The sequence below is a fragment of the Danio rerio genome, chromosome 25 (genome assembly GCF_052040795.2).
Source record: "Danio rerio strain M-AB ecotype USA chromosome 25, GRCz13ab, whole genome shotgun sequence".
Lineage (NCBI taxonomy): Eukaryota > Metazoa > Chordata > Actinopteri > Cypriniformes > Danionidae > Danio > Danio rerio.
Window position 1 is genome coordinate 17,300,816 of NC_141045.1, and position 14,894 is coordinate 17,315,709.

Here is a 14,894-nt window from a genome sequence, read left to right on the forward strand (position 1 = left end):
TCGTTATCAAGACAACTCATTTGAAGCACTATGAGTCGACTCTTTTATAGATAAATCAACAGTTATAAACACTGTACACTTACAGATTTAAGCCTTAGCTGGATACTTCACTTCACTTAGAGCTGTTACACAGTTCATGGAAGGGCATTTTCAAAAACCCATAATATGGGCTCTTTAAGTTAAACATTACTAAATTTAATTTGTTTGCTTAAATTCAACACAAATAAATAGTTTACAACAATTTTGCAGACAACATTTTTTTCAGTGTATGATAACTCTGTGTAGCATTTCAGAGGCTGGTCACTGCTGACTATTTGAATGACACTATTCGCACTGCTCATTTTTTATTAATTAAAGCATGAAAATGACAATTAAAAGGTAAAATAATATAAAATGATTAGTCGATTAAAAATATTGATGTCGACTAATTATCAGCATTGAATCACAGCGGCTTTTATGCTAATAACTTTGAGTTTTCACTCTGTGTTCAACATTTGCGAGATCCAATGCATTGTGGCTGGAACTGAAGAATAAACCGCAGGCTTCTGCGTTCCACCATAAGTTTCTCCCCAACTCTTGAGTCCCATCAGAACAACACCAGATGTGTTTGTCAGACAATAGAGAGATCCACTGTTCCAGTAAGGCTGTGAAACAGACAAGAATAAGCTACAGTATATTAGCAAAAATCATACTAACTTTTTTTAAATGTCTGTTTATCGCTGACCTTCAAAATTTCTACATGGATCAAAAAAATACATTTTGAAAAATGTTGTTTTGTCTGTACATTGAAAGTCAATGGGCAACAAAATATTTTGGTTACCAGCATTCTTCAAAACTCTTCTTTTATGTTTAGCAGAACAGAAGATGGAAACTAATATAGTTTTGGCAACACAATCTTACAGCAGTTTGTAACTTTTTGATTGAGTGGCTAATTCGTATGAATTTGTATGATCTCATTCGTACTATCTAGTTCAATTCGCTCAATCTCAAGGATGGTTGGGTTTAAGAGTGGGGTTGGGTGCCACACCTAAAATCTTACATTTACATACAACTGAACTTGTAAGAATTAAAACAAATTAGCCACTAAACTGACAAAATGTAAAATAGATATGTTTCCTCGAGAGATCAGGCTGGTTTTGGAGCAAGTAAAGGGTGAGTGAATGACAGTTATAATTGTATTACTTTAAATACACAACTAGTTCACAGCTATGGGTTTTGTTTTTGGAACTGAGCAGTACAGCTACACCTAATAGATTTATGTACAGTAGATTTGGATTTTGGAACATTTTTGCATGAAAAAATGTGACCTCATTTCAAATTACTTTAATAAATGATTGCAAGTCTTTTTTCTGTGTATAAAAGTATACTGATAGTTTACCAGTTAACCTTCTCTAGTTAAATTTTAATTAAATACCTGTAGCACATATTTTTTCAAGTTTATCTATACACTTTGGTGGCACAGTGGCTCAGTGGTTAGCACTGTCGCCTCACAGCAATAAGGTTGCTGGTTCAAGTCTATGCCAGTTCCTATAATCTTATAAATCTTATAATTTAATAATAATTGTAATAAAATTGTATAATAATGAAAATAATGTATTCATTCAATGTTATATTCTTGTTTCTGGTAAAAGAAAAAATGTGGTTTTAATTCATTTAATTAATAAATTTTAATATATCGCAATCAATTCCTAAAGAAATCAATAAATTCAAATTCAATAAAATCAAAAAGTTGAAAAACACTTTTCATATATATAAATAACTTTTTAGTTATTTTTTACATACTTTTATTGTACAGCATATGGTATATGCCATGTCTAAAATGAATGAATGAATGAATTAATTAATTAATTAAACAAACAAATGAACAAAAGGCATTACTATAAACACACACACTCAATATATAGACCCTAATAATATTATTTATTCATGTTCCTATTTGAGCCACAATATTATTTATACAGCTTCTTCTATTAATGTACCTTAAGGTCATATTGGGGTGACCACAAGCGGTGGGCCTGCCTCCGGGTTCTCTAGTTTCCCTCACAGTCCATGACATGCGATATAGGTAAATTAGGTCAACAAAATTGGCCTTAGTTTATGAGTGCGTGAGTGAATGTGTGAGTGTATAGATGTTTCCCAGTACTGGGTTGTGGCTGGAAGATCATCTGCTGTGTGAAACATATGCTGTATTAGTTGGCGATTCATTCCGCTATGGTGACCCCTGATAAATAAGGGACAAAGCCGAAGGAAAATGAATGAATGAAAGTACACTTTAAAAACAAACTAGAGTAAACCGCTAGTTTTGTAGTTTTATACTGTCAGTTTTCTATCTCTAAACTTAATATTATATTGTTCATTTTTGCATTGTTTTTAAAGGTATTGAAGTCTGTTGTTGAGAGACTTCATTAAATGAAAAGATAGTTCACCAAAATTTTATTTGCCCACTTTTATATACTCACTAGACCTTTATGAATTGATATCTACTTTGGAACACAAAATGGGTTATTCTGAAGTATGTTGGGGGGGAAAAGCAGCCATTAATAATAAAAAAAATACTGTCCAAATCAATGGCTGTTTTTCTCCAACATTCTTCAGTACATCATACTTTGTGTTCAACAGATGAAAGAAACTAAAACCAGTTCAGAACAAGTGGATTAGAAAACGTTGACAAAATGTTTGTTTTTGTGGGAACTATCCCTTTAAGAGTGGGATTTTAAACAATTATCAAACATAGCCACTAGAGGTCAGCATTTCTTCTTTTACATTCCTTACTAGCAAACAGGAAGTGTTCAGCAATACTTTACAGCAGCTCCTCACCACGCCTGAATCTCCACTGCTCAGTCCAGCACACAGCAAAGTAGGTGTCAGCCTAGTTCTTTGGTGTTGTTCACACACTGCGCGTTCCATCACAGATATTTTTAGCCACTGCTCATGTCCTGCTAAAAAAGAGTGCATAACATTCACCGAAAGGTCTGCAGAGTGCAAAATGTGCAGTAGAAAAATCTCAAATTTGCTTTGTGTAAAGTTTTGAAAGTTCAGCCAGAGGTCAGCTTTCAGTTTATTCAACAAGTGATTGTGAAAGTCATGCTTGCTTATGATATATACGCAGATATGAAATTCCTCCAAGTCAGACTATTGTGTAACTATCATAGCACTCAGCTTGTGAAGGCAGACGGGTGACGTACACATTTGGCCGGTCCACACTGGAGTCCAGCACTGGAGAGAGGGTGGGATTTCCTGACCAGCAGAGGGTAGACAAGCAGGCTGTGTTCTTCCACTGAGATTTAATGGAGAGCTGAGCTGAAGCAAAGCCACGTTATAGTCCAGAGAAGAGGAGTTGAATTGAGGGTTTACGAATACTCTGAACACCTCACGGGTCTAAGGAAGAGATTATTGAGTTTATAATGTTTTTTGGGGCGAACGGTCGCTTTAAGAGATGAGATTGATGCATTGATAGCAGATCAACATTGCTACTTCCTGTTAAAAACATTGAAGTCACTTTCCTGTTGGTGGTATGTTGTTGGTGGAAGTGTCATTCTCACCTGTTTATTTAAACCATGTGCTGTCACTGATAAAATTCTCAGAAGTCTTTCATCCCTGCAAAAAAATCAACACTTGTATTAAAAAAATAGTTCATTATTTTATAGACTAAATAAATGAAGACAAACAGCTTTAGAAACTCATAGCAACTCCAGCTCTCAAAATTGGCTTTCCTGCAGGGTGCAATTGTAATTAATACATCCAAACAAGGCAAGGCAAGGCAAGTTTATTTATATAGCACATTTCATACACAGTGGCAATTCAAAGTGCTTTACATAAACAGGAATAAAAAAAGAGAAGTTTAGGAACATAACATGCAGACAATATAAATTATTAAAAACAGATAAAAACAAATAAAAATGAGTTAAAGTAGGTTATAAAAGAATGAAAAACGAAAATAAAAAACATAATAGTGTGATCTGTCGGACAGAGCACAGTGCTCATACAGTAAAGGCATAGCTAAACAGATGTGTTTTCAGTCTCGATTGGAATGTGCCTAATGTTGGAGCAGATCTGATCATTTCTGGAAGCTAATTCCAGCAGCGGGGGGCATAGTGGCTGAAGGCAGATTCACCCTGCTTTGACTGAACTCTTGGAGTTTCTAGTTTATATGATCCTACAGATCTGAGTGATCTGTTGGGTTTGTATTCAGTGAGCATATCTGTAATGCATTTAGGTCCTACACCATTTAGTGATTTATAGACCAGTAATAATACTTTAAACTCTATTCTGAATGTAACTGGGAGCCAGTGTAGAGACCTGAGGACAGGTGTGATGTGCTCTGATTTCCTGCTTCTGGTCAGAATCCTGGCCGCAGCGTTCTGGATGAGCTGCAACTGTCTGACTGTCTTTTTGGGAAGGCCAGTGAGGAGGCCGTTACAGTAATCCACCCTGCTGTCGATAAAAGCATCAACAAGTTTCTCTAAGTCTTCACTAGAAACAAAGCATCTGATTCTTGCAATGTTTTTGAGATGATAGTATGCTGATTTACTGACTGCTTTGACATGACTGTTGAAACTCAGATCTGACTCCAGAGTCACACCAAGATTCTTTATCTTATTTTTTGTTGTTTGACCATTTAAGCCAGACCCTTAACACCCCCAACAAACACCCCCCCAGCCCGCTCTTCAAAAAATTTATCCTGCACATGCCCTTTGGACGGTCTCTGCACAGGCCTGCTTAAAGCCAAGGTACGCATTCACCTTGAGAACCTCATCTCTGTTCTCAAACGCAAACAAGCTAAATACTGTCTTCCGGATTTACAGGAAAGCATCAGATTGGTAAGTTAGATTATGGTTGGAGCTAAACTGTGCAGGACAGTAAAACTTGAGAGGCAGAGGCACTAGTGTGTTTTAGAAAAATGCTCTCCATTTTCACTAAATTGGCTAAAATGCACAATATGTGATCATTCTGCTCACTGGCCATGTAGATATTTTGCCAGCATCCATACTTGCAGTCTACCGGTTGTGTTATGGTCATATAAGAATGATTTGACGAATCAGAGAACACAACTCAATAGTCTAGAATACTAGAGTGTGAGCCAGACAAGCATTAGTTAATAAACGTTTGTGTTTTATCCTGTCCATACTGAATAAAATATCAGCATTTCCAAACTAAAACAGGATCTTTAATGTTTTCAAAACGCTTGGTTTCGCAGATTGAAGACGACAGAAGAATTTTATAATCGTAGCAAAATTGTAATACCAGGCATAATCATAAAACAGCGAAATTGCATCAGTGTAAATACTACCAGTCCACCCATTTTGCTCTAAAGCAGAGGTGCCCAAAGTAGGGTCTGCTGGCCAAAGTTGGCCAATGGTAACCTTTGGTTTGGTCTGCCATCCCATCTGTAAAGAGAGGGAAATATTGGGGAGTCGGTTGGGGGAGAATGCCTTCAACAGTGACGGGGGGTTCTTCAAGATGAAGATAACTGAGGTAAGAAACTTTGGTTATTTATTACGGTCATTTATATTGAATTAGGAATCGTCTAATTGGTGAATCATGTGTTAGCTAAAGCTGGACCAACTGTGGTCAATCATAAGCACATGATCTTTCTAAATTAATTTATATGTAAACTTCGCAAAATACAAATCAATTTTGAAATTATTTGACTACATTGATGCCAAAACAACATCAAATTAACATCGAAAAAGTTTTTTGTTTTGATGTTTTGAAGTTTTTTGATGCCAATGTTTTATGCAGAGTAGTTTTAAAATCAAGGTAGTTTGCATATAGGGATACAAAATGCATTGTAAATTTTTGATTCATAAGTGAAGCTTTCATATGAGTAAAACTTTTCTTACATTATAATACTTTTTGAGTTGTCATTTTAGTGGTCATGTCAAATGGACGTCAAGGTTTTAATATTAAATTAATTTACATTTTTGACTTGTTTTTTTACGTTTATTTTTTTTTACAGCAAGGTGCCTGCTTGGATACTTTTACGAGAGAATGAAAATGTTTTATGAGATAATGCAACATTTCTCAGGGGAATGCACTACTTTTGCAAGTGAGCTCAAAGTTGCTTTAGAGAACACAATACATTTGCGACCCATCAAAAAGAGTCATCTATTTCTCAATAGAATGCACTTATTGTAGAAGATAATTCAATACTTTTGTAAGAACTTTTTTTTTTGTTTTTTTTTTGAAGGAAGACAAGAATTTGGTAGAGAATATAACATTGTTGCTATCGACTGTTATACTTTATGACAAAATGCAAAGTTTCTTCAGGAAATGTAATGCTTTTTGCGAGGGAGCACAAAAGCATTGAAATGTAACTTTCCTCCATCATCATGTGCCCTTAGGAGCTCTAAAGAAAACAGCTTTTTTATTGTTTCTAGCATTACTCACAGGTCATTAACACAGTGTGCATTAGTGAGGATCCATTGTGCCTGGATGATCACCCCGTTGCAGTGGTGGCCTGAATCCAAACTAATGCTCACGTGCCACAGCCAAGGCACTTTCCCATCATCCTCTGCGCTCTTCAGGCCATCCAGTCCAGAGGCATCAGTAACATCAGGCATTCCGCACAAAGCTGAGGAGTGAACACTAGCATGAATACTTGTGGTAAACCAAATACACCCACACAATCTGTTCAGAGATAGATACGTTTGTAATGTTCTCTTATTTTACACATTTGACATGACTCCGGCTGGATTCCTAACATTCTAAAGATCCCCTAAAACAAGAGCCTGTTTTAAAGCTCACTGTGGAGAGCACAAAGGACAAACCAGCCTGCAAATGTGGTGAGATAACTCTGCTATCATCATCTGCTTCCTCCCCCTGATCTTCATACACCGTCTCTCGGAGATCTGCAAGGAAATGTGATATTTAGGGCCTTATCGTTTTGTCATCATTTCACACAGCAGAAGTCTGTGGTTACAAAAACAGTGGTGTCAAAAAAGGCTTAGTAATTTGAGTTAACTAGAAAGCTACTTGATAGCCTTATTATTATGTCTTTGTTGTATAAAAGGTGATCTGTTAAAAACTTGTTTTAAAGAAATACTCCAAATTTTTGGAAATCCATTCAGCTGATCTCTGGGTCATAAATCATTGAATTAGATTAGATCAGTAGCATCTCGCTCTAAAATGTTTAAAAAAGTTTTGACAGTTTCTTTCTAGACTCTTCTTTTGTTACATCGTGTGCTAAGACCGACGAAAAATGAAAAGCTTCTATTTTATAGGTTGACATGGCTAGGAACTATATTGAATTGGAAAATTATCAGTAACTTTTTTTATTGTTAATTTATGCTAAACTAAGCTAAAAGTTGAGTAAAATGCAAAGTAAAAGCTTGACTGAACGGGTTTAAAAATGGTAAAACTCATCTATTTAAAAGACTAGTTCATTATATTGAACAGGAAAACTATCATGAACTCTTTTTTTTATTATTGATTTATGCTAAGCTAAGCTAAAAGTGCTCCTGCTAGACCTGGAGATTGACTGAATGGATTTAAAAATGGTAAAACTTAACTATTTAAAGGACTAGCTCACTATATTGAACAGGAAAACTATCATTAACTCTTATTTATTATTGATTTAATGCTAAGCTAAGCTAAAAGTGCTCCTATCAGACTTGGAGATTGACTAAATGTAATCAAAAATGGTAAAACAACTGTTTAAAGCACTAGCTCACTATATTGAATATGAAAATTATCATTACCTCTTATTTATTATTGATTTATGCTAAGTTAAAAATGCTTCCACCAGACCTGTAGATCGACTGAATTGATTCAAAAATAGAAAAACATAACGGTGTTAAAGGAAAATTAACTCAATATTTACTCACACTCAGGTGTTTACAAAACTTGTATTTGTTTCTTTCTTCAGTTAAACACTAAAAAAGATATTTTGAAGAAAGCAATAAAAAAAACTTTAACCATCTACTTCCATAGTAGGAAAAACAAATATATGCACTTAATTATTACAGGTTTCCAGCTGTCTTCAAAATATCTTCTTTTGTGTTCAGCATAGTATCTCATAGTATACCTTAAATGTACAAAAGTGAACCTTAAAGATACAATAGAGTACCAAGAAGGTACTTTACTAACATCCACCTGTATGGTACAAAAATGTATCTATTAAAAAGGTTCCACCCCAGTGACAGATTTTGTACTTTTATTTCTGAGTGTATATGGGATTTGTAAAATAGGCCTATTTTCTAAAAAAAAAAATAAATAAATAAATAAATTGTGAAAATGAACTAATAACATTCCTTTAACGATTTGACTTTATTGTTGACCTTTTGAGTAAGCACAAATATTTTGATGTCCGGTAGTGTGTTTATATAGTAGGTTACCTGTGGGTCAGGTTTGCTTGGTTGAAATTTGAACACCTGCATTGAACGTTTTTTCCTCATGTTGACTCTCACCTTTTTCACTGATAAAAGATAGGGAGGCACTGAAACCGCGGGCAGAGATGGTGCTGTCTGTGTTGAACTGCAGATACATTATGTGATTGTAGCTGAGGACAGCTGGAGGAATGCTCTGGCCACATACTGCCACTTAAAATAAACAACAACAAAATAAATAGCACAGCACTGACTACATTTCCCATAATGCTGCATTTTTTCCCTGTGTAACTGATAACAGTGACACTGTAACACAGACAGTGCTTGAAACATAAGACTTCTGACTCTGTAACATTTGCATTGTTAATGATAAAATAAACCTAAAGAGTTACAACGTTTTAGATCAGCACATTTTTATTTGTAAAGACTTTTTTTTATTTGTCAGATTTTGTTTTTAAAATACTGTCATTTTCAGCTTTCTATTCATCAAAAAATCCTAAAATGTTTTACTGTAGTTTAGTACATACAAAACAATTGTTTAAAAATATCAGTAATATTTTCTATATTTTTAATAAGAAACTTCTTTTAAAAACAAGAGATTTAACCAACTCCATGAGCATTAGCATGTAGTTCTGTTTAAATTAAAACAAAACAAATTCTTATCTATTGCTTAATAATTCTTTTACCTATTTCATCCTTGCCATCAGTGTCTCCAAACACTGTGAGTGAATCATATTCACAGTCCTCTGACTCCTCAAGATCAAAGTCATCAAAGTCGAGCTTAAAAGTATATAATAGTGTTATTATATTGCAAAAAGCATGTTAGAAAATAGCAAACAGTGATTATGGGGGGACATAGTTCAATTTAGTGCTTCTGACACTTGCAGATATGTAATTTTCAAAAATTATATCTACATTGCATTTAGTAACTACCTGTCTGCAGTAACGTCACAGTGTCGCTCTTTGAAGTCTAATTGAGTATCACATTTTCTCTTGCAGTGAAACTGATCAGAGCCTCCAATCTCACTGCATGCATGCATTCATGACCGGACAGACTGGTCACGACTGGACAGAGGAGCCACCAGGCACCGACTGAGCCAACACAGGGGCTACAGAGTTGTTTTTACCTTAACTATGTGGCCCTTCGGGGCATAGATGACCCACCGGCAAAGGCTGTTGTTGCTGTAGGCTTGTGGATAGGCGGGACTTTTTACAGCCCCCTTGGGCTCTAGCAGCACTACTGTTCCACATTCAGCCCCTGCACAAACACAAAAGGAGAAACTGGTGGAATGGAGCCCGGCCGATGACGTTGCACCACAGTGTCACATTTCTGTCTGGCAAGGGTCATACCGAGGGGAGCAGGGGGGTGATTTGAACCACGCTCTTACCTTCTACGAACTTGCTCCGAATTGGTGGATGCCCCCTGGCAGACATGCAACTATGGAAATGGTTCCTTTGAGATAAGATTCTCTACCCTCTATGGAGCCTGAATGGCTGCAGTGTAAAAACACAATTAATTCTACTGGGGTTGCCTACTGCCTTACAATCTGACTGGGGAGCTAAGCAGACCTTGCAGTCCAGGTGATGAAACCAACAGATAAGTCAAGCACAACATGGGCTGCTAAGAAGAGTACATTAAGGGTGGAAGGTTTCTGGACCTCTATGGATACACAGATATGTAAATGCTCGAAAATACAACAGTAGGCCTGTGCAAGCATGCTAATGAAGTACACAGTGTGCAAACATGTTATTTCAATCATCCAAGCAATGTACAGTATGGTGAAACCCAATGACTTCAATAGCACAACTCATTCTGTATTGTCACTGTACTGTTACCAAACAGGTTTGAGGATTCTGAATTTCTCAAGCATGTTTATTCTGTTACCTTCAAAGAATTTGAACATTGACAAGAATTTGAAAAAATATTGCACAACAACAAGAGCTTAAGAAATCAGTCTGACAGATTCAACTCACCAAAACTGTAGTCCTCAGGAACACCACTGAACTGGATTGTGAATCCTGCACCTGTGCTGCTTATGTCAGATGCAAATTGTACTTTGACATTATGGGAAGCACCAATAAGAATCGGGGAAGGAGGCTGACTACCACAGAACCGTCCTGGTGAGCAAGATAAAACATCAAACCTCAAATATACCAAGTCATAATTTCTATCATTCTTTCTACCCCTCACCAATTTGCCTACTTTCATCCACATACACAGTCAGTTGGTCGTTTTGGCATTGGGTGTCATTCTCCAGGTCAATCTCAATGAACTTCAGTAGAATTTGCTGACCAGTGGTGACTTGAATGAACCACAAACACATTCTGCCCCCAAAAAAAAATTGTGTAAAGGCTTCCGGTTTTGTGCTTCATATCAAAATATGTAAGATACATCAGATATTACTCACTCATTGTTATTGTAACTTTGTCCTGGAAGAACTGGATTTCTGATGACACCTTCATTTCCAACAACCACTCCATCAGGTACGCTGCACAGAGACCTGTCCAAACCTATAGTACATTGAGTTTGGTAATAAAGTTGCCATTTATTTTAGAGCCACACATTTTACAGAAACTTTGTTTGTGTAGTTATTTACCATACCAGCACATAGAGTTTCATAGCAAATGACAACAGGTTATAAACTCTAACTCAACTTAAGCATTCACCTTTTCTAAGATTTGACTTGATCCATGACAGGAACATTAAGACATCAGTGAATACTCCAGGTGAGCCTCTTCTGGATCCGGGTTTGAACTTGTTATTATTCCAACTTCGACCGCAGCCCTTACCCCATGATGTGACCCCCACAGCTACCCACCGTCCATCTGCTCTGGGGCAGAGAAGAGGACCCCCAGAATCCCCCTGAAGTAGAGGAAGACAGATGGAAACTTTAGTCATGAAGGTATCAGTAATGGCCATGGGTATGTTTGAGAAACTTTTTTATTGTCAACATACTTGACAGGCATCTCTCCCTCCTCTTTCTGGGCCAGCACACATAACTGTGAAGGTCTTCTGCCCTGGTTTAAGAGTTTTTATGACGTGTTTACATTTGCTTTGGTCCAACAGATCCAGATGCACCTCCTGCAGAACCGAAGAAAGCGACCCTCCTAAAGAGAGAACAGACCTTTTCAGCTTTGTCCCTAGATCTTTCTCTCAAGTTATTATTTTGAATTCACTGTTGCTCAAATTAGTTCTTACTCTCTGTAATACGACCCCATCCACCAACAACACACATTGTCATTGGTAAAAACCTCTCACCGGGATTAGGCAGACAAACAGGTTTAATATAATCACCTGTGAAGAAAACACATCTGAAATGTTTAATTCTAATAAAAAAATAAAGTTTTATAGTTGATATAAAGGTATGACTTGCAAAAAGAATGACTTGCCAAAGTGAATGCGTCCATTAATCTCAAGCAAAGCAATGTCGTAGCTCATGGGTGAGTTTCGTTGGTACTTTTCATGGAATTTTATAGTCTTTACTTGGAAGCTTTTCTGCCCTCTGTCAATTTTTCTTTGGTTGAAATTACCTGCTACAGCCTCAATCCTGTGCAAAAAGTCCCTAGGGCAGGCAGTTATTTTCAATAGTAAGTCAATGAAGCATTGACAGGGTCAAACGTTATGATTAATCATGAGTAAATAAGTGAACCTACTTGGACACACTTGCAAAGCAGTGAGCTGCAGTCAACAGCCAGTGGTCTGTCAAGATAGCTGCAGCACAGAAATGTGATCCTCTGATCCTAAGAGACACCTGTAGATGATTTTAGAATTTATTTCATTTAGTGCAAATGTAATTATGCAATCTGTAAAGAAGAAAATTTATGTACCAGCCATGGATGGGAACCATGTCTAGCCTCTGACCCTCCAACTACCCTCAAAGAACGGTCAAGGAATCCTCTTGCTTTACAAGATCCACACTTTGCTTCTGGATATGAAGTGACGGAACAAAGATTTGTCATTATTCTGAAGCCTGTTCCAATTAAATTAAATTTAAACATGTTCTTACCACTGAGATATGGACCAAAAGTCATTCCAAGACAAACCAACAAACTGAGGAAGCCAGCAAAAGTCTTGTAAGATAATACAGACATTCTGTGTCATCTGCCGTTAAAGACTAAGTTTGGGGTTTTATAGAAGTGATGGAGGGGTGGTCTTTTTGGCAAATGTGCTGCTGAGGTCACTCTTATTAACTTTACACAGGAAACGCACAAGTTGAACAGTAGATTGCATGGTAAGTTGCTCAATTTGATGTATGTTTTACACCTACGCTCAAAGATAGTTTAAAATTCTGCTGACAATACAGATCTAATTTGACCACAGAAAGTCTACTTACATTTTTTGTCCATGTGTGTCTCATTAATCTTTTCTAGGGTACAAGGAACATCAGCAGAAAAAGGTTTTACAGCTGCTTGTGATTCAGCTGAAAGAGAAAAGCTTCTTCGTGACAATAATGTTTCCTTTGTGGAGCAAAATGACCTTTCAATCTGAAGGTTTATTGGAAAAACAGTAGTTGGGTTTTGGTACTTTCTGTGTTTATGCTTAAACAAGATAAAATATATAGATTTTAGGACTTACACTGTATATATTTCTTTCTCTTACAGATTCTTTGAGTTGATAAAAAGGATCATCTTTCCAGTTCCAGTCATTTATGAAAGGAAATTGACAGGATTTCATCAATCATCATTTTCATTTATGTCGGTAGATTTGCATTTACCAAGACCTCGCAGATAACAATTATTGTGTTTAGTATCTAATAGACATCTAAACATAGACAGCTTGGCAAAAACAAGGCTAAACTTTGACTGTCAGTGAAAATCTAACAGAAATCTAACAATAGCTCGAAACAAGACTAGTGGTTAAACAGACTTTTTATGTGTAGCCATCGGCCATTGATTTCTCTTTATTTTGCCTAGCCTAGTTTTGGCCTATTCTGAGACGTCTATTAGATTTTCACTGACAGCCCAAATTTACTCTTGTTTTAGCCAAGATGACTTTTACAACATCTATTGGACATCTTTTAAAAACAAAAAAATGCTTGCTGGGCTGTCTGTGCAGTTGAATAGATATTAACCCCACAGTTCATGTTGCTTTACATACATCAGACAACGCCAGAGGTCTAGTAAACGGCAGGGAAGTTCATCTTGACACAAAAGACAATTGTTGCTGGTAGGATGAAATGAAGTTCACCACTGGCGACACCAAACTAAACAAGGATGAATGTCCTGTCATAAAATTGTCAACACATTTAAGCTTTGTCTCTGGAGAACAAAAGTTAAAGGCAAGTACTACTTGCAAAAACCAGATTGACTTGTCTTGTTCAATCTGTTCAAACATGACCACAAAGAGTAGCTGGAGAAGAAAGAAAGATATAAATTCATATGTTGTTTGAAACCGCAACACTAATGCTAATTCAGTCCAGCATAATAGTTTTGGATGTAAAATATAATGCTCTTCTGTTCAGTGATATCCATGAGGAGTCCCTTGAAACACGTTGCTTGGCAACCACAGTAAACCACAGTAGAGCAGTTATGAGAAGCCAGAAAAACCTGAAATCTTTTGTTCCATGCAGATTCCCGTCATTCCCATTACAACTGAGAACTCAAACCTTAAGCCAAGTTTAAGTAACACAATTTGCTCAGTGTTTTAGCTACATTATTCTGGTAAAAAGAGCATAGGATGAAATATCATAAGACACTTATATGAAAGCCAGGGTAACAGTGTTAAACTACTGTAGATGCTGATTCATCTTTCTGCTAAAGGATGTGTTCACACATTGGTTAACTTGTTTCACTTTTCTTCTGTATTGTATCGTTTGTTACAGCCCACTATATAGTGCCATTTTAAAGGGGGTTTCCACTGTGGATACTACCTAATGCCTGATTGGCCTACTATTTTAGTATTGCATCGACTGTGGTTAAAATCCAACCACACCTATTTTAAAATGTGATGTGTACACACTGCTGATCACTGTTGTGACATGACACACCGAACTCACAAAATTTAAATAAGCAATCAGCAACAGCCAATGTAGGAAATATGTCAAATGAATGTCGCAATCTCCTAATGTCATGCGTCATTTGATGTCAATTTCATAATGCTGGCTTCCAGTAAGACTGGCACAGAGCCATCTCTTGTGAAACAAAAATGTAAGTATTATTAAAGCGTATAATGAGTGGAAACCCTAGTAAAAATGTACATTTCTGAGATAATATTAGCTTTACAGTCAGTCAAGGGCGTAGATTTGCCCTTGACATTGATGACATTGACATACATCCCTAGAGCGCATGAATTGAACAGCACAAATTCTGTTTCACGATTTTAAAAACATGATTGAAGTACTATAATAATATCAAATAAACACTTAATAATACAAAAACAATCCCGTCCCATGCTGCAAAAGTCAATTTACATAATTTTATTGCAGTCGGATTTTGAGGAAGTATGAATGTTGAGAAATTTAAAGAGGTGTGTGATGCAATTTACAATTTTATCCAGATTATAGCTTTTTTATAAGTATAGAGGCCAAAATCAAAACTGAATTTTAATTAATTGCACTGCCTTGGTTA

The 14,894-nt window shown here is 36.4% G+C and overlaps 1 protein-coding gene and 1 long non-coding RNA gene across 4 annotated transcripts; one reads left to right on the forward strand and one right to left on the reverse strand.

Moving 5' to 3' along the window:
- Positions 1-109: 109 nt before the first annotated feature.
- Positions 110-12,444, reverse strand: ovch2 (ovochymase 2). 3 transcript variants are annotated; one of them, XR_015526345.1, is made up of 19 exons: positions 12,335-12,444; positions 12,156-12,253; positions 11,982-12,079; positions 11,718-11,890; positions 11,527-11,622; positions 11,284-11,435; positions 10,995-11,190; positions 10,736-10,838; positions 10,519-10,652; positions 10,302-10,445; positions 9,455-9,585; positions 9,014-9,107; positions 8,409-8,540; positions 6,775-6,851; positions 6,391-6,574; positions 3,543-3,597; positions 3,186-3,378; positions 2,818-2,939; positions 110-644 (listed from the first exon to the last, which is right to left on the reverse strand). XR_015526345.1 is itself a non-coding variant. In XM_087312014.1 (19 exons), the coding sequence occupies exons 1-19, from the start codon at positions 12,417-12,419 to the stop codon at positions 477-479; spliced, it is 2,439 nt and encodes an 812-aa protein (XP_087168140.1). In that variant the 5' UTR covers positions 12,420-12,444; the 3' UTR covers positions 110-476. The 3 variants fall into 3 exon arrangements, 1 of the variants encoding a protein (XP_087168140.1); XR_015526346.1 differs by having other exon boundaries at positions 11,527-11,639; positions 12,335-12,431; XM_087312014.1 differs by having other exon boundaries at positions 6,771-6,851.
- LOC141380935 (uncharacterized) lies at positions 5,198-11,689 on the forward strand. Its single transcript, XR_015526369.1, has 9 exons — positions 5,198-5,417; positions 5,960-6,049; positions 6,381-6,606; positions 6,714-6,785; positions 9,327-10,448; positions 10,549-10,811; positions 11,026-11,054; positions 11,139-11,249; positions 11,395-11,689. It is a non-coding gene; the product is annotated as an uncharacterized LOC141380935 (long non-coding RNA).
- Positions 12,445-14,894: the final 2,450 nt, after the last annotated feature.

What these genes read in the sequence shown, in the direction of transcription:
- ovch2 (XM_087312014.1), bottom strand. Translation starts at nt 12,419, where the DNA reads ATGTCTGTATTATCTTACAAGACTTTTGCTGGCTTCCTCAGTTTGTTG. An exon ending in CGAAGGGCCACATAGTTAAG is followed by an intron (nt 9,108 to 9,454) that starts GTAAAAACAACT and finishes TATACTTTTAAG; the next exon opens with CTCGACTTTGATGACTTTGA. An exon ending in CTCACCACATTTGCAGGCTG is followed by an intron (nt 6,575 to 6,770) that starts GTTTGTCCTTTG and finishes TTCACTCCTCAG; the next exon opens with CTTTGTGCGGAATGCCTGAT.